Genomic DNA, 22,540 nt, shown 5'->3' with positions numbered 1-22,540 from the left:
AAATACGCTATGGCTGAAAAAAGCATAGATGTGAACCATATAAATGAACTGTAGTGTGTTTCTGCAAAAAGCACCAAAAAACACATAGCTGTGAACCAGGTCTAAGACATTTAGTAACATAATGGAGTTAAAAAAACTAAAATGATCCCTTTATAAATACAAAAAAAGCAAATAATCACTACTGTAAGGGGTTCATTTTTTTTACAGTAGAAATGTGAAAGTAATATTTACAGCAGTGATTATTTGCTCTTTTTGTACTATAAAGGGCTCATTTTAGTTTTTTTTTAACCCCATTATGTTACTGGCCGATTAATCGATTATGAAAATAGTAATCGATTAATTTCATAATCAATTAGTTGTCAATTAATCGATTAGTTGTTTCAGCCCTACACCGATCAGCCGTAACTTTATGACCACTGATAAGCTTATGTGACTAACATTGATTGTCTCATTACAATATGCTATCTGAAAGTCTATGAGATATTTTAGACGACAAGTGAACATGTTGTCCCTGAAGTAGATGTGCTGAAAGCAGACAAAATGGGTACCACAGTTGTGTATGGGGCTGAGTAGCCGGCAGAGCAGTCAGGGTGCCCATGCTGACTCGTTTGCACAGCCAAAAGTGTCTATAATGGTCATGTGAGCATCAGAACTGGACCACGGATGAATGAGAGAAGGTGGCCTGGTCTGATGAACCACATTTTCTTTTACATCATATGAATAGCCTGGTGTGTGTGTGTCACTTATCTGGGGAAGAGATGGTACCAGGATGCAGTATTGGGAAGAAGGCAAGCCGGTGGAGGCAGTGCGATGCTTTGGGCAATGTTCTTCTGGGAGACTTCGGGTCCATTCATGTGGATGAAGCTTTAAGAAAAGTCCTGGACAGCCGCACTCAAATAATTTTCGCATTTATTGAATAAAATCAACAAGAATACATGCCACAGCAGAACATGCAGGGGAGCTGACGTGTTTCACACTACAGTGCTTAATCATATGATTAAGCACTAGTGCTATGATTAAGCTCTGTTTAAAGTGTGAAACGCGTCAGCTCCCCTGCATGTTCTGCTGTGGCATGTATTCTTGTTGATTTTATTCAATAAAGGCGAAAATGATTTGAGTGAGGCCGTCCAGGACTTTTCTTAAAACTTCATTGTTACAAGCATTGCCAGCACCTGTGGCTTCCAGCCTGGAGGAGAGGTCGGTTCCTGATTGACTGTCCTATAGCGGTGATATTTCTCTTTCTACCACTTCTGGATTTTGTCCATTCATGTGGATGTTACTGGACACGTACCACCTACCTAAACATGGTTGCTGACCAAGTGCACCCCTCCATGAAAATGGTATTCCCTGATGGCAGTGGCCTCTTTCAGAAGAATAGTGTGATCTGCCACATTGCAAAAATGGTCCAAGAATGATTGGAGGAACACAACAAGTTTGAGGTGTTGACTTGGCCTCCAAATTCTCCAGATCTCAAACCAATTGAGCATCTGTGGGATGTGCTGGAAAAATAAGTCTGATCCACGGAGGCCCCCACCTCGCAACTTACAGGACCTTAAGGATCTGCTACTGACAGCTTGGTGCCAGAGACCCCAGCATACCTTCAGAGATCGAGTGGAGTCCATGCCTGGATGGGTCAGGGCTGTTTTGGTGGCAAAGGGGGGCGTACTCAATATTAGATGGGTGGCCATAAAGTTATGGCAGATCAGAGTGTAAATATATTGATTAGATTGTAAGAGCCTTGAGGGCAGGGACTGATGTGAATATATAATATACTGTATGTGTAAAGTGCTGCGTACATTGATGGTGCTATATACTGTATGTACCCATAATAAATAGTAAATAAAAAGTATGTATGTGCATATATACAGAAAATAAATAAAAATGTGTGGATTTCATTTACACATTGATTTATTAGGCAGAAAATGAACAATTTAGCAGACAGAGTGCAATGCGGATGATGGATATTTTTATTACAAATGTTCACGCTGCACCATAGTTTCTCACACATAGCTTTTCATTCTATATAATAAAATATATAATAATGTTTTTGCCTTTTCTTCTTTCTGCACTCCAAACAAGGCTTACATCTCAGCACAGTACACAGGATTCTGTATTAAAAAGTAATAAAAAATAAATTAAACTTCTACTGAGTTGTTCAATAGTGCAGCCTTTAGTGAGTAGAGGTACCGCTACCTGTTAATGTGAATGAGCCCTAAAAATACCGGAAGAAACAGTAGCTGATCTGATGCCTGCTGTCACTCGCTATCCTGCGCTATGAATGCTAGAACCTGATTGGCTGCCATCAGTTTTCCTGCATGCCAGATGTTATTGAAGCCAAATTCCAGGCATGGATATTTTTTCTTCTTTATGTTGGACCAATGTAAGTATGTATGTATGTATGTGCCATACCTGTGGGATCTCCTTGGAAGCTGCAAATCACTGTACTGGGCACCACCTCTCCAGTAATCTCCACTAGCTTCCAGGTTTCATGCTGAGCGGCTGCCATGCTGCTTACTGAACACAGAAGGTGACTTGCTCAGCATGGGCACCATCCAGAGAACATTTTGCATCCCCTCAATGAATTTTACGTTTTCTCTGCTTGGACCAGGCAGAGATGATGACATGCATGTCACGCGTGTCATTGGGAGATCAGCTGGCATGACGGTACGTACTGCGCATACGCATTACGCATTATCCGACGGTCTGCACTATTCGATAGAACACCAGCAATTACATTTTTTTTTTTTTTTTTTTAAACGGCGTGGGGTTCCCCCCAAAATCCACACCAGACCCTTATCCGAGCATGCAGGTCAGGAAAGGGAGTATGACGAGCCAGCAAGCAAGCGCCCCCCCCCCCCCACACTAGAAGTATACCAAGGCACATGCCCTCAACCTTCATGCCCAGATAAGGGTCCAGTATGGATCTTGGGGGAGACACCATGCCGTTTTTTTTTTTTGGCGTGGGGTTCCCCCCAAAATCCACACCAGACCCTTATCCGAGCATGCAGGTCAGGAAAGGGAGTATGACGAGCCAGCAAGCAAGTGCCCCCCCCCCCCATAGAATTATACCAGGCCACATGCCCTCAACCTGCATGCCCAGTTAAGGGTCCGGTATGGATTTTGGGGGTGACACCATGCCGTTTTTTTTTTTTGGCGTGGGGTTCCCCTGAAAATCCATACCATACCCATAGGGCCTGGTATGCATTGGGGGGACCCCACGCAGTTTTTTTTTTTCATAATTTTTAATTGCCGGCATGTTTTATTTACATTCCCCACTGACAGCTGATGAGTCATATGTTGTAAAGGATGCAGCATCCGTCTTTTACAGCCCGCTCCTTAGCAACCAGCTCAATGCGATAAATTACCGCATTAAATAATGTGGTAATTACCGGTAAATCGAACAAACACCACATTCGGTATTTAAAGCAAAATTCCTAGTGAATTGCACTTTTAAAACGGATTTACCGCGAGCGTTATTTTACCGCATTTTTTTTGCCCGTTGTTTAACTTAGTAAATTGACCCCTCTGTCACCGGCAACATATCTACACTGCGTAGCCAGGCCCAGCCTGGTCTATTGTGGTTCTTGTGTAGAGGTGGCAGCTTCGGCTCCCTCCAGCCCCTCGCTGAGCAGCTGTATCTGTCGGCTCATCTGGGTCGTCAGACTCTCTATCCTTCGGGCTTTCTGACGCAGCTTATGCAGCTGTTTGTTGTAGAGCTCCTTCAGCTCCATGTAGCAGTTATGCTCCTCTCGGTTTTCGGGCGTCAGCAAGGTACCGCAGCCCATGTGACACACATCGCGCCAAAACTGGCAGGTCTGGCTGTGCTCGCAAATGTCCTTCCGCAGAACCTCAGCGGGGCAGCCCTCGTTGGAGCAACTAAGCAGCCCAAAGGCGCAACTCTCCGCATGCTCTTCAGTCCGCAACAGAGGAAAGATGGCAGGACATCCGTGTGCTTCATTAGGGCACTATTAATTTAAAAAAAACAAAAAAAAAAACATATTTATATATACAGTATTCTCACAAAAGTGAGTACACCCCTCACATTTTTGTAAATATTTTATTCTATCTTTTCATGTGACAACACTGAAGAAATTACACTTTGCTACAATGTAAAGTAGTGAGTGTACAGCTTGTATAACAGTGTAAATTTGCTGTCCCCTCAAAATAACTCAACACACAACCGTTAATGTCTAAACCGTTGGCAACAAAAGTGAGTACACCCCTAAGTGAAAATGTCCAAATTGGGTCCAATTAGCCATTTTCCCTCCCCGGTGTCATGTGACTCGTTATTTTTACAAGGTCTCAGGAGTGAATGGGGAGCAGGTGTGTTAAATTTGGTGTTATCGCTCTCACTCTCTCATACTGGTCACTGGAAGTTCAACATGGCACCTCATGGTAAAGAACTCTCTTAGGATCTGAAAAAAAGAATTGTTGCTCTATATAGAGATGGCCTAGGCTATAAGAAGATTGCCAAGACCCTGAAACTGAGCTGCAGCACGGTGGCCAAGACCATACAACAGTTTAACAGGACAGGTTCCACTCAGAACAGGCCTCGCCATGGTCGACCAAAGAAGTTGAGAGCACGTGCTCAGAGTCATATCCAGAGGTTGTCTTAGGGAAATAGACGTATGAGTGCTGCCAGCATTGCTGAAGAAGATGAAGGGGCGGGGGGTCAGCCTGTCAGTGCTCAGACCATACGCTGCACACTGCATCAAATTGGTCTGCATGGCTGTTGTAGCAGGAGGAAGCCTCTTCTAAAGATGATGCACAAGAAAGCCCACAAACAGTTTGCTGAAGACAAGCAGACTAAGGACATGGATTACTGGAACCATGTCCTGTGGTCTGATGAGACCAAGATAAAATTATTTGGTTCAGATGGTGTGAAGCGTGTGTGGCGACAACCAGGTGAGGAGTACAAAGACAAGTGTGTCTTGCCTACAGTCAAGCATGGTGGTGGGGGTGTCATGGTCTGGGGCTGCATAAGTGCTGCCAACACTGGGGAGCTACAGTTCATTGAGGGAATCATGAATGCCAACATGTACTGTGACATACTGAAGCAGAGCATGATCCCCTCCCTTCAGAGACTGGGCTGCAGGACAGTATTCCAATATGATAACGACCCCAAACACACCTCCAAGATGACCACTGCCTTGCTAAAGAAGCTGAGGGTAAAGGTGATGGACTGGCCAAGCATGTCTCCAGACCTAAACCCATTTTAAGCATCTGTGGGGCATCCTCAAATGGAAGGTGGAGGAGCGCAAGGTCTCGAACATCCACCAGCTCTGTGATGTCGTCATGGAGGAGTGGAAGAGGACTTTAGTGGCAACCTGTGAAGCTCTGGTGAACTCCATGCCCAAGAGGGTTAAGGCAGTGCTGGAAAATAATGGTGGCCACATAAAATATGGACACTTTGGGACCAATTTGGACAATTTCACTTAAGCTACTTTCACACTGAGGCGCTTTACAGGCACTATAGTGCTAAAAATAATGCCTGCAAAGTGCCTCTCCTGTTGGGCTTTCACACTGGAGCGGTGCGCTTGCGGGACGTTAAAAAAGTCCTGCAAGCAGCATCTTTGCAGCGCTTTAGGAGTGATGTATACACCACTTCTAAAGTGCCCCTGCCCATTGAAATCAATGGGCAGCGCCGCTAAAGCCCCTGCAATGCGATGCGGGCGCTTTTAACCCTTTATTTGGCCACTAGCAGGGCTAGCGGCCGAAAAACACAGCTAAAACAACAGTAAAGCGCCGCTAAAAATAGCAGCGCTTTACCGCCAACGCCCCAGTGTGAAAGTACCCTTAGGGGTGTACTCACTTTTGTTGCCAGCGGTTTAGACATTAATGGCTGTGTTGAGTTATTTTGAGGGGACAGCAAATTTACACTGTTATACAAGCTGTACACTCACTACTTTACATTGTAGCAAAATGTCATTTCTTCAGTGTTGTCACATGAAAAGATAGAATAAAATAATTACAAAAATGTGAGGGGTGTACTCACTTTTGTGAGATACTGTACAAGGCATATTATTTCACATGCATTATTTATAAACAAAGCAATTATAATGCAGCAATCTAGGGTAACCAATTTGATTTTAGGTCGATGGGTGGACCAAAACTCAAGACATGAAGCTTTGCCGTGTTATAGAGCAGAAGTGTTAATCACGTGTCGCAACTGGCACAATAATTATGCGAAAAACGGCCGCTAGCGGGGCGGTAAAACTGCCCCGTTAGCGGCTGAATACCGACAGTAAAGTGCCGCTTACAATAGCGGCGCTTTACCGCCGATGCCGCCCTTGCTCCAGTGTGAAAGGGGCCTTAAAATAATATACTGTTTAATATCCAGTAATACACTTATCACCCTGCTCTGCACATGCTCAGTTGCTCTCCATTTTTAGGCACTGCTGAATCTAGAGGCCAATCTGCTGACAACCTTAAAGCGGAATTAAAACCTCCTATCCTTTACAGCTAAGGAAACTGCTTCTGTTTGATCTGCAACTGTCACGGTGCTGCACATGGGATCAGGCCATTTGATGGTTTGACAGTTTGGTTGAGGACACAAGCAAATTTGACAGTTACATTCCTGGGATTCCAGGAATATAATTGTTTTTTGCAACTGTTAAATCCAAGGGTTTCGTTTATGAGTTACTGCTGTTCAGGGGCCCCCAGCAAGAAAAACCATGAACACTGCTGGAGGCAATTTGCAACACACACTAATTTTGGTAGCATCATAGGTGTGTGCAGCCTATTGACATAGGGTATACACCCCAAAACTCAAACACACGTGTGTGTGTGTGTGTGTATATATATTATATAGCAATGGACAGTTCCGGTAGAGAGTTAAACAATGTAGGTAGGGCAGAGGTTGGTGTCAGTAGAGAAGTGGACGGTGTCAGAAGGACACAGATTGGTGTGGTGTCAGTAGTTTACTTTTTTTAATTTTTTTTTTAAATAAAGCGTGGCACAGTGGTGTAGTGGGTAGCACTCTTGCCTAGCAGTAAAAAGGGTTGCTGGTTCGAATCCCAACCACAACACTACCTGCCTGGAGTTTGCATGTTCTCACTGTGTCTGTGTGGGTTTCCTCCCACACTCAGGGCCCTTAGATTGTAAGCTTCTTGAGGGTAGGGATTGATGTGAATGTACAATGTATATGCAAAGCGCTGCGTAAATTGACTGCACCATATAAGTACCCTAAATAATATTTATTTATACAATTTTTTTTACAATAATTTTTTATTATTGTTTTTTACAATTATATTTAGGAGCCCCATTGAGGGGTTTTGTTGAAATGTCAGGGGTCGAAATAGACCCCTGATGTCTCACTTTTAAGACAGAGAAAGGGACTGAGGACAGGAGATTCCCCAGTCCCTTTCTCTGCAGTCAAGCAGCAGGGGAAATCTGCCGAGCACAGGGTTATTAGGGTGTGCCCAGGCACACCTAGCACACCCTGTGCGCACGCCTATGGGTAGCATAATTATTAATGTGGAATGTATGTTCCTTGCTAAAAAAACATTATTTTGTATCAAGTTGTTATGGGTAAAGTTCCACTTTATGGCTGTTTGATTTACAACTGCCATGGTGCTGCACATGTGATCAGTTATAAAACCAGCCATTCGATGGTTTGACACTTTGGTTGAATGTACAAACGAACGTGACAGTTAGCTATCCTGGCATGCTGAGAATGTAACTGTTCTCTTTTTTTTTTTTTAACTGGTAATTTGATGGGTTTAGTTCTGCTTTAAGTGCAGCCAGGTGAGTAGAATGGGGGGTAGGATGGGGTAACACAAGAAGACAGTTGGATTACCGGGGGGGGGGTGCAGAAAGTGTAAACCTGGACGATGTACAGAAGGGAGTGCTCAGACCTTACCTTGACTTGCAGGCGGTTAATTCTCTTCTTTAGCTTGTGCATCTGCACTAATAATTTGCCCTTCACCTCTGTTCTACAGCAGGGACAGGTCTGCTGCCTGGAATAAGGAAAGACCAGAGTTTTGCAAGATGCCCCCAAACAGCAGGAGAGAAGCAGAAAGCAGACATATAATTGCTTATTGTATATTTAAGACTGCATGAGCTTTTCCTGGAGTTCTCCTTTAAACTTGGCTCATTAAAGCTCGGCTGAAGTCACAGAAATGCAGTATACGATATGTGCAGTCAGATAGATATTGTACTGTCAGCCTGCAGTTTCGCTGGTACATCAGTTGTACAATAAATATGAATGTGCAGTCTACTAGGCACCAGAATAAAATCCAATGCACTCTGTAATCTGCAGTCATTTTTAGAATTCGAATGACACGCCCCCTCTCCTTTTCTGCATTAGGAGACACTTGTGCTGTGGTGTGAGGCTATTACTCAACTCCGCCATCGTGGGCAGCACAGTGGCTAAGTGGTTAGCGCTTCCACCTTGCAGCACTAGGGTTGTTGGTTCGAATCCCAACCACAGCACTACCTGCCTGGGATTTGCATGTTCTCCCTGTGCGGGTTTCCTTTGGATACTCCAGTTTCCTCCTACACTTCAAAGATATGCTTGTAAGTTAACTGGCTCCTGTCTAAGTTGGCCCTAGTACATGAATGTGAGTTATGGACCCTAGATTGAAAGCTCCTTGAGGGCAGGGACTGATGTGAATGTACAATATATACACACTATATTACCAAAAGTATCATGACACCTGCCTTTACATGCACATAAATTTTAATGACATCTTATTCTGTTGGGTTCAATATTGAGTTGGCCCACCCTTTGCAGCTTCAATTCTTCTGGTCAGGCTGTCCACAAGGTTTAGGAGTGTCTCTATGGGAATGTTTGACCATTCTTCCAGAAGCGCATTTGTGAGGTCAGGCACTGATGTTGGACGAGAAGGCCTGGCTCGCAGTCTGCGCTCTAATTCATCCCAAAGGTGTTCTATTGGGTTGAGGTCAGGACTCTATGCAGGTCAGTCAAGTTTCTCCACCCCCATCCCGCTTAATCAATGCCTTTACGGACCTTGCTTTGTGCACCTGTGCGCAGTCATGTTGGAACAGAAAGGGGCCGTCCCCAATTTGTTCCCACAAAGCCGGGAGCATGAAATTGTCCAAAATGTCTTGGTATGCTGACGCCTAAAAGTGGTTGTAGACCCCCAAGACATTTTTACACATATGTAAGCCTATGATAAGGCTTACCTGTATGTACTGAAAATATCTCCTAAACGCGTACCATTTAGGAAATATTTACCTTGCAGTGCGCCGACAAGGTCATCGGTGCATGAGCAGTGAAGAAACGGCCCTCTGTGCCATTTCTTCCCCAGCGTGTGCCGCGACTGGCAGCTCACACACGCATGCGCGGGAGTGACGTCACACAACTCCGGACAGTCACAGAGCCGGAGTCCGTGGCACTGGAAGAGGGGCGAAGATGGATGCGGCCACCATCAGTGACAGCGCAGGCTTTGATTGCAGGTAAGTGGTACATAATGGGCTAGTATGCAATGCATACTAGCCCATTATGCTTTTACTTTGCAGGGGAAAAAAAGGACGTAAAACCCATCAGGGTTTACTTCCTCTTTAAGGCTGGCTTCACACCATGAGAATTGAATGCGGATTTTCTCTGCATCCAATTCGCATGACAGGAGATTGTGACCAGCTCTCTATAGTGGCTGCAGAGCAAATTGTGCGTCTTTGACTCAATTTCAGGGCCAAATTCAGGCAAAGATTCAGCCCTGATTTGTCCCTGAAATGAAGAAGGGGGACGCACCGGACCCCTGCTGCGATCCGCGGCCATCTGCAATGTGAACCCAGCCTAAAGCTAAACCCAGCTAAATATACAGTTAGAGAGGAGCTCCAGGCCCCCCCCCCCCCACAAAAAAATGAAAAGTCAGCAGCTACAAATACTGTAGATACTGACTTTTAATTTAAGGTCTTACCTATCCAGGGATCCAGCAACATTATCACCTGAGCTGATTATTTAATCGGCTTCGGGTGAAGGCGCTGGCATTTCAAGTAAGGGAAAACGGAAGTTGCGGCTTCACAGCCATTTCCTACTGCGCATGAGCAAGCCGTGCCTTTTGAATGGTCCCGTAGTCTTCTGGGACCTGTGATGCGTCCCAGAAGACTACGGGGAAAGGTGCATTCTAAATCAATTATATATATATATATATATATATATATATATATATATATATATATATATGCAGTTTGATCTGACTAAAGGATTCTGACCACGACATAGTCAGAGAGTGGCACTGTTATTTCTTGGCTCAGCTTTATATTTTGCCTCTCACCACCAATGTGAGTATTGTCTCCTCTGTCTAATGAGCAAGGAGGTGACCTAGGAAGGAGTGGAATCAGATTCCAGGCTCTATAAAGAACAGACGTGTATGAAGAACTTGAAGCACGATATTAATAAACAGCTCACCTCTTTAGCCATTGTAAGATACATTTCCTGCAGAAGATGTGACCACAGCATACCATGACCGGACACCGCAGCACTCCATGGCATATTGAGCAGAGGAGATCATCATCTGGATTTTCAGCAAAGATTTCTAGATCGTATCCACCACCCTAAAATCACATTGAAGTCTTTTAGGTACATGACTTTACAATTTCAGATGTAAATTAATTCAGGCAGTTCATGTACACTATATGACTGAAAGTAGGTGGACGTTCTTCGGAATTAAAGTTCAGGTTAGGGGTGTACATACAAGGGTTGCAATTGCCCCCTGTACACCTGGATAGGAGGGGCGGCATGTAGAGGAACCGATCCCCTCCATTTTCCTCCAACAGCTTTTCAGGGACTGTAGGATTATGGAGGGGGATCGGTTCCTCTACATGCCAACCCCCTCCTATGCTCTCCCTCATCTCCCACAGCGTTGCTGGGTTCCCCTCTCCCACCAGCTGTGTGTGTACGAGGCTTTAGACAAGGAAGGGGCTGGCAAATGTGTCATTTGCCAGCCCCTTCCTTGTCTCGAGCCTCGTACACACGATCGGATTTTCGGCCAGGAATTGTGTGATGACAGACTGTTAGCCTAAAATCCAACCATTAGTACGCTCCATCAGACAATTGTTGTCCAACTTTCCGCCAACAAATGTTGGATGACAGGCTAGTAAATTTTCAGCAGACAACGGTCTGTTGTCAGATTTTCCTATCGTGTGTCCACAAGTCCGTCTTGCAAAAGTCCAAAGTACAAACACGCATGCTCAGAATCAATGCCCACCAAACACGACATTAGCAGAAGGTTCTCAAAGCGTGGTGCTCAAGAGCTGAAATTCCTCGTAGTACATCACTACGTTCGTGGTTGTTGGCCGACAATTGTGTACAGTTTGTATGCAAGACAAGTTCACGGCACACATCATTTGGACAAAAGTCTGGCGCTTTGTCTGCGGAAAATCTGATTGTGTGTACGAGGCTTTAAAGTAGAACTATAGGAAAACTTTTTTTTTTTTTTTTTTTGGATAGAGCAAGGGAGGGTTGAAACCCGTCAGATTTTATTTTTCACTATCTACGTCCCATTGAGTAGAGTTCCCTTCACTTCCTGTCCCATAGCCAAACAGGAAGTGAGAGGAAATCCCTACAAATCAAGGGAATCCCTTGGGGACTCCCTGGTCACCAGAACTAGTGTCCCCATTGGAAGATTTGTCCACTATTACTTTTCTGGGAACAACCCAAATTTTGGGATCTCCTTTTACTTTCACTTGCAATAACAGAACAGGACTACTAGAGAGGGTGGGCCTCCTTAACCACTTCAATACCAGGCACTTAGACACCTTCCCGCCCAGGCCAATTTTCAGCTCTCAGCGCTGTCGCAATTTGAATGACAATTGTGCGGTCATGCTACACTGTACTCAAACAATTTTTTTATCATTTTGTTCCCACAAATAGACCAAACCTTTCTTTTGGTGGTATTTGATCACCTCTGCGGTTTTTATTTTTTGCGCAACAAATAAAAAAAGACCGAAAATTTTGAAAAAAAAAACAAGTTTTTCTTTGTTTCTGTTAAAAATTTTTGTAAATAAGTACGTTTTCTTCTTCAATGACGGGCACCGATGAGGTGACATCAATGAGGTGGCACTGGTATGCGGCACTGTTGGGCACTCATAGGTGGCATTGATGGGTACTTATGGGTGGCACCATTGCCCCTGAGGGTGGCATTGCTGGGCATCAATGCAATATAATGGTGCCAATCAGTGCCCATTTGTGGGCACTGACTGGGCACATGTGGATGGCCATGGGGTACATACCTGGCCATTCACATGTTGCCCCCTTCCCTGGTGGTCCAGTGTGGTCATCCGAGGGGAGATTGTGCTGATAAACAATCAGCACAGACACACACCCCCCCCAGCAGGAGAGCCGCCGATCGGCTCTCCTCTACTCGCGTCTGTCAGACGCGGGTAAGGAAAAGCCGATCAACAGCTCTTCCTATTGACATCGTGATCAGCCGTGATTGGACACGGCTGATCACCTGGTAAAGAGTCTCCGCCGGAGGGGGGCGGCGTGTTATCCTGCAGGATGTCATATGACGCCCAGTCAGGATAACTGAACCACCGCCCAGCCGTCATCTGCTATGGGCCGGGCCGGAAGTGGTTAATGGGAGTACAGACAGCAATACAAATTGAAAAGCATTCTAATCTCTCTGCACTATCCAAAACAAAAAAAAAGTTTTGCCTTTAGTTATACTTTATTCATCGAATAGAGTCAGTGATCGGTACTGATCACGGATTCTGTTCATACATAACTAAAGCATAGTACACTGGGTTTACTATGTTTCAGTTTGCAAAAAATGAGAAGCTCTGTACAGGCTGTAGAGATGGAGACTGAGGCTGTGTCCTCAAGCTTTCTTGGTCTTAAAGATTAAACATCAGAGGTCTGTTTAGACCCCTTATATTTCACCAAAGCCCCCCAACGGGCTCCTAAAAAATTGTAAAAAAGAAATCAATGGAATGGTAAAAAATTTAATACTGACACCAGCTGCAGAACTACCAGGGTCACGCTTGCGACTGGGCCCTGGCGTTTGGGCACAGTGTGGGGCCTTTGTTTCTTGCACTGGGGTCCTGAAGTTTCTAGTTACACCTCTGGTTCATGTGCTTCCATTGAAGGGCACTGTCATTGCTACAGCATACAAAGACATTGTAGACAACGCTGCATTTCCAACTTGGTGGAATGCCATATTTTAGGGAAGACTCCTTTGGTATAAATTTGAACATTGATTGCAAACCAGGTCTTCACAATCAACATGCCATCTCATCAGACTTTACAAATGCTTTTTTGGCTGAATGGGCACAAATTCCCAGACATACTGAAATCTTGTGAAAAGTCTTCGAATTAAAGTGGAGGAAGTTATAGTCACAAGGGGAGTCGAACTTTATATCAATCCACATGGTTTGGAATGAGATGGTCAACAAACTCTCAGGAAAACCCTACTAAAATTACCCAAGGGGGGTCAGTGGGAAGAATGTCCCTTACACTGGTGATCGTGAAGGTTACCACCCTTACAGCAGCTAAAAAGGTTGGTGTCATAATGTGGTCTCTGGAAAATGGTGTTGGACCAGGAAATATGCAAGCAGTATCAGATGGGAAGTCAATTGGCCACAGCTCAAAGAACCGCAAGCAACATCATAGGAACCCTGGTTGAGAATGGCTGGATCATACACTGCTTTGTTTAAAAACTGAATTGTTCAAAACTGGATCAAGATACTTTCCCTATTCAAATACACTGAAAATGGCAAGTATGCAGAGGTAGATTCTTAACATAGGCTCCAGGTAACTCACCTTCCCATTAGACTGACCTTGGTAGAATTGTTACACACAATGCACTCAGGTAACCTGGAGCTTTTAACTTGCTGACTGTAGACCATCATATGACGTCCTCGGCTTGCAGTGATTATACTGGTATTAGGCCTGCAGCTACAGGCAATGCGATATCTGAATTTTCAGCCAGCGATTCCCAGTAAGGCAGAAGTGATTAGAGTGGCTGAACAACCACTTAATCACTTCTGCGGGCAGTGGAATGGGGGTCCCCCCCTCCCGCCGCCTTTCCCTGGGCTCTCCTGACCAATTGGGGAGCCCAGGAGCATTCTGATGGCAATGGCTGCACAGCACTGTGAAGGAACTGATATTGTTCTTTCATCTCTGTGACCCTGGAAAACAAGGATATCACCACGGTTCTGCCTCTGTTTACCTGACGTTAGCGGCCAGGAAAGCAGCCGATCAGCTGCATTGGAGGCCAGGAGAGATTTGCAGTCTAAAAGAACCCAGATCTCTCCATAAAGAGGACCTGTCACAGCCCATACTGTCATAAGGGATGTTCATTCCTTGTGACAGCAATAAAGTGAATAAAAAAAAAAAAAAAAAATGTGTGTAAAAAAATAAATGTTAGATTAAAAATAATTTCAAGTGCCCCCATCCCCCCCTTGGATACGCAAATCCAAACGCAAGTCCCTCATGCATATGTAAACAGTGATCGCACCACACGTGAGGCATCGTCGTGAACATCAGAGGTGGAATAATAATTCTAGTGCCAGACTAAAATTTTTACAGGTTACTAGTTTAAAATGTCACCTATAGAGAATTTAAAGTACAGTAGTTTGGTGCCATTCCATGGGCAGACACAATTTTAAAGTGTGACATGTTAGGTTTATATTTACCCGGTGTATAATTTTTAAAATGTTTTTCCCTCTTTCAAATATTTATAGAGTATTAAAAGGTACAATAAAACTCATTAATAACATATGTGGTATTACAATGAGAATAAGAACAGGTAATTAGGCTTCTCCGATGAAAACAAGTGAAATCATTAAGGACCAGTTCACACCATAGAAACAGTCCAGATGCTTTTTTGCATGCGCGTTTTTGATGCAGTCCAGTGCTTTTTTTCTTAACCTTGAAAAGGACATGTGTGTTTTTGATCCGTTTTACAGCGCTCCAGTACAGTCCAGAAAAAATGCAGAATGTTCTTTTTTTTTTCTGGAACGCATTGGAACTGCAAGCACTGGTGTGAACTATGCCATTGAAAACCATATAACCTACACTCCATGTGTTTTTGATGCAGAAAAAAAAAAAGACACACTGGACTGCATGTTGTGTGAACTGGCCCTTAGGATAATTTGGTGCTACAATATATTTCCTGATGGATCTAACAGTTTTTCAGTGAAGCGTTTTTGGAGCGGCACCATTCATTTGAATGGGCCTCCCTCCACTCCAAAGAAGCACATGTACCAAATCTTGGAACAGAGCCAGGAGCGTTTGGCGCTGCGATTTTTGCACCACATTTTGTCCCTTAACAATCGCGGCAAAAGCGCCCCACGTTTAGGGTGCCATTATTAATGACAGCCAAACGCGTTCTGGAATTGCGGCGATTCCACCCACGATCAGGATCGCTCAGGTGTGAAGGGGGTCAGAATTACCAGCAGTTTGCATTTTTAGATGATGAAGGAATGGCAGCCTGCCACAAATAGCAGGTGTTTGAGTTCTTATCAGCTCTGGCATTGTAGTAAGCATTTAAAAATTGCCATTTAGCTAAGGAAATGTATAAGCTACCACCACTAAAAGTTTTACAGCTCTAAACACGTAAATAAGTTGTACAAGTAACAGAAATGAACAGATCCCACAGACCAACTCACCATTGCCTCTTCTACAGCCATCTGCTGCTCTGCTCTTTCTAGATCCATGTCATGTTCAGATTAGAGATCATGTGCAGACTGACCACCAACCCGACAAGCTCCCATTCCACACTATTCCAGCTGGTCAGCAGCTATTCTACAACTGCTGGCGACCAGGCCAGCCTGCTTATTGGATAATTGACTACTCTGTATTGTTTATATTGCAGTGTATTGTTATGAAGCCACACTGGACTGTGGGCAGTCAGCTCAGCACCAGGTGAACGATTGTTTCCAGATGGCTCAGGGCCATAAATTACTTACAGTGCAGTCAGTGCAAAGGAGACAAGGGAATTACTTTCATAGAACTTTATTGATATTGCAAAAGAAACATAATGACTTTACATTTAAACAGAAAATTGTAAAAGGCAATTTACAAACAAAATTCTCAAAATGTGAAAGCCCCAAGGTACTACTCCACCCCATAACCTTCTACTTCTGTACAGCGATTTACACCCTTCAGTCATTTTCCAGATTAGCCCATCCAAGGTGATTAGACATTCCTAGAACTTACCTTCTATCAGCCTTGCAAAGAAACGCATTGCCAGAGAAAGCGATACCTTTGAAACCTAACCAGCATCACTCCTGCCATCCTATAGTAAAAGCTGCTCATTGTAAGGGCCCTTCTATACTGGAAGTCACCTTCAAGCTGAACTAATGCCCACTAAACCTACCCTCTGTAGCAATGCAGTGTCATTGACCATCATTGCCAACAACCTCCCCAATCTTCTGGGCTTAGCACCCTTCAGCTATCTTGATTACCTAGTCCAGAAAGTCTTAGCCCGGGTTCACACCTATGCAAATTAGATGTGCATTTCTCCGCATCTAATTCGCATAGCAGGAGTCCCTATGGAGCCGGTTCACATATCTCCGGGGGCGGCTGCGGAGCGCACTGCACAAAAACGCTGTGCGTCTTTGGCTCAGTTTCAGGGCCGAATTCAGGCATAAAATCGGCCCAGATTCGTCCCTGAAACGGGGAACAGGAACGTACAGCGCTCCTGTGCGATCCGCAGCCGAGTATAGTGTGAACCCGGGCTCAAAGCAGAGCTCCACCAAAACCCAAAAGACTACGGGATCAGGGACTAGGCACAGCATGACTCATGCATACGCATTAGGAAACTGGCTGTGAAACCGCAAGGCTTCACTTCCTGTTTCCCTTACTTGCTATCCCAGCGCTTGCACCTGAACACGATTGAAGAATTGACTCGGATGAGGACAGCGCTGGATCCCTGGACAGGAACGTGTCCTAATAAAAGTAATTTGTAGCTGACAATTTTTTTTTTTTTTTTAGGGGAGCCTGGAGTTCCTCTCACACCATGTACTCTTTCAGTTCTTGACTAACGTGTGAGGGCTATAACAACCACCCAACTGGTAAGTGGAATTTATCGCTTTCCAGTATTCTCTATAGAGTCTAGGTATCCAATCAAGTGAATCTAACCCCCAACCCTAGAGTACAGGTGAATAAAGTCTTAGCTGAATGCCAGAGAATGCTATAATAGATGCTACCTTTACCTCAGGGGCAAACCACTAGTCCCACAGCAGTCCACAGACTTCACTACAAGACAGACTAGCAAATATATTGGACGTCTTGTATTATAATAGTCAAAGCAAGTAGAAATTGAACATAATTTGTTGGTCAGTACTGCTTTTGGACCATTAGGGTGGCCAAAAGGGAAACTTGAGAGGCAGGGCAGGCTTAGCTCCCAATCTGAAGTCATACAAACCCCAGCACCTCTGAGCTGCTGAACTGGAAACCGACTGCTTGCAGATAATGTACCTGAATATCCAAACATTCAGATTCTTGCATATTTTTTGAAGGCCTGGTTAGTCTATCTGAGGTCTGCCAGACAACAGTCTCTGAAATCTGTTAAACTTTTTATATTATTTTAAGGACATCATTTTGTCATTTAGCATCTCAGCAACTAAGGATACCGTAAGCAAGGTCAAGCAGGTGACCTTAAATGTCAAAACAACCTTCTGAACCTGGTTCAGCAGTTGGAGATCTTGGGGAGTCAAATCGTAAAATCCAATGGCGCCTATGAATCATCCACACACAAGCCTACATTCTGCTGCACAATTTTAGTTCTGTACCACCCTCTGTGATAGCGAGCGGGGGGATCTGCTCCCAGCACCCGCTGTCAATTTGAAAACATGGCCATGCGGGGCTCCGCCCACCAGGTTGCTTCATTCATTTACAAAGTTCTATGAATGGGAGAACTAAAACTACCATCAGCCATTGCGGCTGACGACTTTTAGTTCTCAATGAACTACTAGGGCACTGATCAGCACTCTAGGCAGTTCATTGATTCCTCCTGTCATTCTGTAACTGCCTGCCCATACAAGGAACAGGCAGACATCTACAATGACAGTCTGCAGGAACCTGAGATTGCACCTAGTGCAGGCTTTTAATAAATTATGATGGATGTGCATTTTTTTTAAAAAGGTGAATTTATCTTATAAGGGTGGTTTATCTGGGCAGTTGTGCACTTTCCGTTAGCTTGCAAACTGGCCATTCTCTTCCCACCTCTCTTAGTAACCAGGAGATAGAGAACTTCCACTTACTGGAGGTGGTATTCTGTCCCTCACATCACTCTGTAAACCCCTGAGACTGGTGTGTGGGAACCCCAGGAGCTCAGCAGTTTGTGTGATGCTACAACAAACATCTCGCACCAACAATTGTTCCTCGGTCAAAGTCCCTTAGATAAGTGTTTCTCTCCCCATTCTGACATTTGCTTAAAAAGAACTCAGCCTCTTGACCATGTCTGCATACTATTCCACAGCATCCTCTTCCAGACGTCTGGATCGCAGTATACGACCTAAAACAAGAAATGAACTGTTTATAAATCAACACTATACAATAAAGCTCTGTACAACTCAGTCCTTGAATTTTGCAAGCAAAGTCACCCCACGTTCGAATTTAAAGCAGAACTAAAGGCAAAAGGTTTTTTTTCCTTTGAGTAAAGGAAGGTTTATAACGTTTTGCCATCTGGGTCCCATTGGGGAGAAATCTCTTCCTGTCCCATGGCCAAGAGGAAGAGTAAGTTGCTGGTTGTCACCAAACTAATGTCCCAATCCAAAGATTTCCCCTTTGTTCACAATTCTGGTGAAAACCCAAAATTTAAGATTCTTTCACTCTTGGCGATAAGTTACCAGGACAGAGGGTGAATCTCCCCAATGGGGGCACAGACTGCAATAAAAACCTGACAAGTGTTCTAATCTCCCTCCACTATCCAAAACTAAATCTTGACCTTCAATTACACTATATTAAAGGAGCTTAAGCAAAATAGTCTCCAAACTCTGGCCAGCATGTGGCCTTAAAGCGGTACCATGCCAATGTGTTAGAGGCATGCCAATAATATGTTAGAGTACGGGTCTCATTACGCACACACAAGGTTATGGGCAATGAGCTTTGATACGCTAATATTTATATAGGCACGGTGATCTTACCAATTGGCTACAGAATAGACCAGTGGCAATTTTCTGCCGTGCCGCATTTGAAACCATTCCCCCTTTATTTTATCCCACTAATAAAACCAAAGATGCCCTAACAAAGCAGGCAAGGTCCCTCTGATCACACGTCACATCTACTTCTCCCTGGTAGAAACCACAACAGGGAAATTCATATTTAGTCTCAATCACTTCCTGCAAGTCCCACTCATTCAAAAAAAAAAATAAAAATTCATTCACTCACACCGGATGTGCTGAACCGGTTTTATAAAAAAAACTTTCTGCAACTGTTTAAAGAGGATTTGAATGTTCTGAGATATTTCTTACAAAATTCCCTTTTTCAGATGGTCAATGCTGCTGTTCCTCTAGAGCAGTGATCATCAACCCTGTCCTCAGGGACCACTAACAGGCCAGGTTTGCAGGATAACTGAAATACATCACAGGTGATATCATTCGCTGCTCAGTGATTGCAGTATTCTAGTCTGCATCTCCCCCCAAGGTAATACATACAACCTGGCCTGTTGGTGGGCCCTGAGGACAGGGTTGATGACCACTGCTCTAGTGGAGACACCAAAAAGCTGGTTATAGATTTTTTTTTTTTTTTTTTTTTTTTTTAAATCATCCAGCTGATCAAAAAATGAATAGCATCCCCCCCATCCACACACTCAAGGAGGATGGAGGAATCCCCCCCCCTTCCGCTACTGTATTCTGACAGTTGGGATTCCCTGGTGTCAGAACACACTGATCAGCACTGCAGCTGATTGGCTGCCTCATCCCCTTTGAAAAATCTGATTATTGGGTCGACTCCTCTTGAACATCCATAGATTAACCGCTTCAGCCCCGGAAGATTTTACCCCCTTCCTGACCAGAGCAATTACTGCAATTCGGCGCTGACAATTGTGCGGTCGTGCCACGTTGCACCCAAACAAAATTGACGTCCTTTTTTTCCCCACAAATAGAGCTTTCTTTTGGTGGTATTTGATCACCTCTGTGGTTTTTATTTTTTGCGCTATAAACAAAAAAAAAAAAAGCGACAATTTTGGAAAAAAAAAAATTTCTTACTTTTTGCTATAATAAATATCTCCAAAACTATATAAAACATTTTTTTCCCTCGGTTTAGGCCGATACGTATTCTACATATTTTCGGGGAAAAAAAAAAAAAAAAAAAATCGCAGTAAGTGTACATTGATTGGTTTGCGCAAAAGTTATAGCGTCTACAAAATAGGGGATAGTTTTATGGCATTTTTCATTTTTTTTAGGAATGGCAACGATCTGCGATTTTTATTGTGACTGCGACATTGCGGCGGACACCTCAGACACTTTTGACACTATTTTGGGACCATTGTCATTTATACAGCGATCAATGCTATAAAAATGCACGGATTACTGTATAAATGACACTGGCAGGGAAGCGGTTAACCACTAGGCGGCGATGAAGGTGTTAAGTGTGTCCTAGGGGAGTGATTCTAACTGTGGGGGGGGAAGGGCTTCAACTCACATAACAGCGATCACCGCTCGTGATGACAGGGAGCAGTGATCTCTGTCATGACACAAGGCAGAACAGGGAAATGCCTTGTTTACAGAGGCATCTCCCCGTTCTGTGGCTCTGACACGATCGCCTGGAGACCGGCGGACATAGAGTTGGCCGGTCCCATGGGCACGGTCATGCTGTACGCGGCGCGCTTGCTTTCCCCGCCTCTTAAAGGGGACGTACAGGTACGCCTATTTGCCCACCGCTGCCATTGTGCCGACGTATATCGGCGTGCGTCGGTCGGCAAGTGGTTAATCAAAATGCTGCCAGTCCCTACTGAACTGGTTGACTTTTGAGCCATCTACGGCCACCTTTTGACAGGTGTCACTGGTCAGATCACTGGGTGGAAAAGCCTAAATAATGAAAACGAATGCAGCCATCACAACTAAGGTTCCAGGCAATCAAGAGTTTTTTTAGCTTAAAAACACTGGAAAAAAAAAATCACTGGATAAAACCGCTGGTAATATATCTTTTTAGGAGCATTTAAAAGCATTCACATTTTATGGGCATTTTTGCAGGGGGGAAAAAAACCTCAAAAAACGCTATAAGCTTTTTGCAGCATTTCTGCTGGAAAAACTCTACAAAAAAAAAAAAAAAAATTTCTGCTCTTAGACGCTGAGGCTCAAAAAAGGCTAATAGCCTAAAGCAGTGTGCATGGACACATAGAACACTATCTTCTAAGAGCAGAAAAAAAAAAACGCTAGCGTGCACGGAGCCTAAGGATTAGTAAATTAGTAAAATCCTCCTTCGGGTTGAAATGCAAAAGTCCTGAGACTGCTGCTGGGTGCCGCCATCTTGAATGCGATGTCAGCAAAATCTGACTATTTATTTTTATTTTATTTATTTCAGGTACTTATATAGCCCCGTCAATTTACGCAGCGCTTTACATATACATTGTACATTCACATCAGTCCCTCCCCTCAAGGAGCTTTCAATCTAAGGTCCCTAACTCACATTCATACATATTAGGGACAATTTAGACGGGATCCAATTAACCTACCAGCATGTCTTTGGAGTGTGGGAGGAAACCGGAGTACCCGGAGGAAACCCACGCAGGCACAGGAAGAACATGCAAACTCCAGGCAGATGTCGTGGTTGGGATTCGAACCAGTGACCCTTTTTGCTGCTAGGTGAAAGTGCTATCCACTACACCACTGTGCCGCCCGATAGTATTCCCATTCACTACTACCCCTGATGCTACATAGATCGTGTAGGGAGAAAGGAAGAGCTGGGCCAGCACAGGCAGTAGACACTCCCAGGTGGGGAGAGGACTATGATGCCCAAAGAGGGACGGACCGTTTTGGAATTGACTCTTCCTGGACTGATCACATCTTTTGGTAAGTTCAGAGTAATGATATAAGTTAGAATTTAAAATGTGTCCTATGGACAGCGCTGCATGACCGCACGATTGTCAGTTAAAGGAACGCATTGCAAAAAATGGCCTGGTCATTAAGGGGGGTGAATCCTTCCAGGACTGAAATGGTTAAAGCATTGCAGTGCGGTATTACAAATAAAAGGCCTGGTCTGGAACGGGGGTAAATCTTCTGGGTCTGAAGCGGTTATGCATGTTTGCAAACACAAAAAGGGTAAAAGCATAAAAGGTTCATAGCGCCAAAGACGCAGCCAGCAAATGCACCAAAACTCTACACCCCTTGATTGGGCTGAGCTTGATTGGCTCACTTTTTATATGTAGCGCAGCCCTATGCCGTCATGTAGAACATGAAGAGTGAATGGGGCCCAATTGATGTCCAATCAGCAGCTGGGAAGCACACCCCCTGCTATCAGTATGGAGAAGTCCTGACACTCCCCAGCACATGGGCCTATCTTCCCAGCACGCCCCCAGCGCCCATCTCCCATCTTTACTCACCTCCGTCTAGGAAGAAAGAGAACGCGCGTTCGCGTGTCACCTCTTTATATGGCCAAGGAGCCCGGGCTCGTGCACCCACTACA

General features: G+C 44.4%; 1 protein-coding gene and 1 non-coding gene across 2 annotated transcripts; both read right to left on the bottom strand.

The window, feature by feature from the left end:
* Positions 1 to 3,169: 3,169 nt before the first annotated feature.
* RNF151 (ring finger protein 151) lies at positions 3,170 to 22,484 on the bottom strand. Its single transcript, XM_073636456.1, has 5 exons — positions 22,458 to 22,484; positions 15,577 to 18,428; positions 10,376 to 10,521; positions 7,862 to 7,958; positions 3,170 to 3,965 (listed from the first exon to the last, which is right to left on the bottom strand). Exons 2-5 carry the CDS (start codon positions 15,622 to 15,624, stop codon positions 3,573 to 3,575), a joined length of 684 nt encoding a protein of 227 aa, XP_073492557.1. The 5' UTR covers positions 15,625 to 18,428; positions 22,458 to 22,484; the 3' UTR covers positions 3,170 to 3,572.
* On the bottom strand, positions 18,968 to 19,100 carry LOC141101952 (small nucleolar RNA ACA64). Its single transcript, XR_012235078.1, has one exon. It is a non-coding gene; the product is annotated as a small nucleolar RNA ACA64 (small nucleolar RNA).
* Positions 22,485 to 22,540: the final 56 nt, after the last annotated feature.

The sequence above is a fragment of the Aquarana catesbeiana genome, linkage group LG06 (assembly GCF_042186555.1).
Source record: "Aquarana catesbeiana isolate 2022-GZ linkage group LG06, ASM4218655v1, whole genome shotgun sequence".
In the NCBI taxonomy this organism is placed as follows: Eukaryota; Metazoa; Chordata; class Amphibia; order Anura; family Ranidae; genus Aquarana; species Aquarana catesbeiana.
This window is presented reverse-complemented; position numbering and strand designations above follow the sequence as displayed.

Bases quoted from the DNA above. Each gene is read 5' to 3' on its own strand.
- RNF151 (XM_073636456.1), bottom strand. From the start codon at position 15,624: ATGGATCTAGAAAGAGCAGAGCAGCAGATGGCTGTAGAAGAGGCAATG. The intron at 7,959-10,375 runs GTGAGCTGTTTA...TCCTTATTCCAG, and splicing joins ATCTTACAATGGCTAAAGAG to GCAGCAGACCTGTCCCTGCT. The intron at 3,966-7,861 runs GTAAGGTCTGAG...TTAAATTAATAG, and splicing joins TTAACCGCCTGCAAGTCAAG to TGCCCTAATGAAGCACACGG.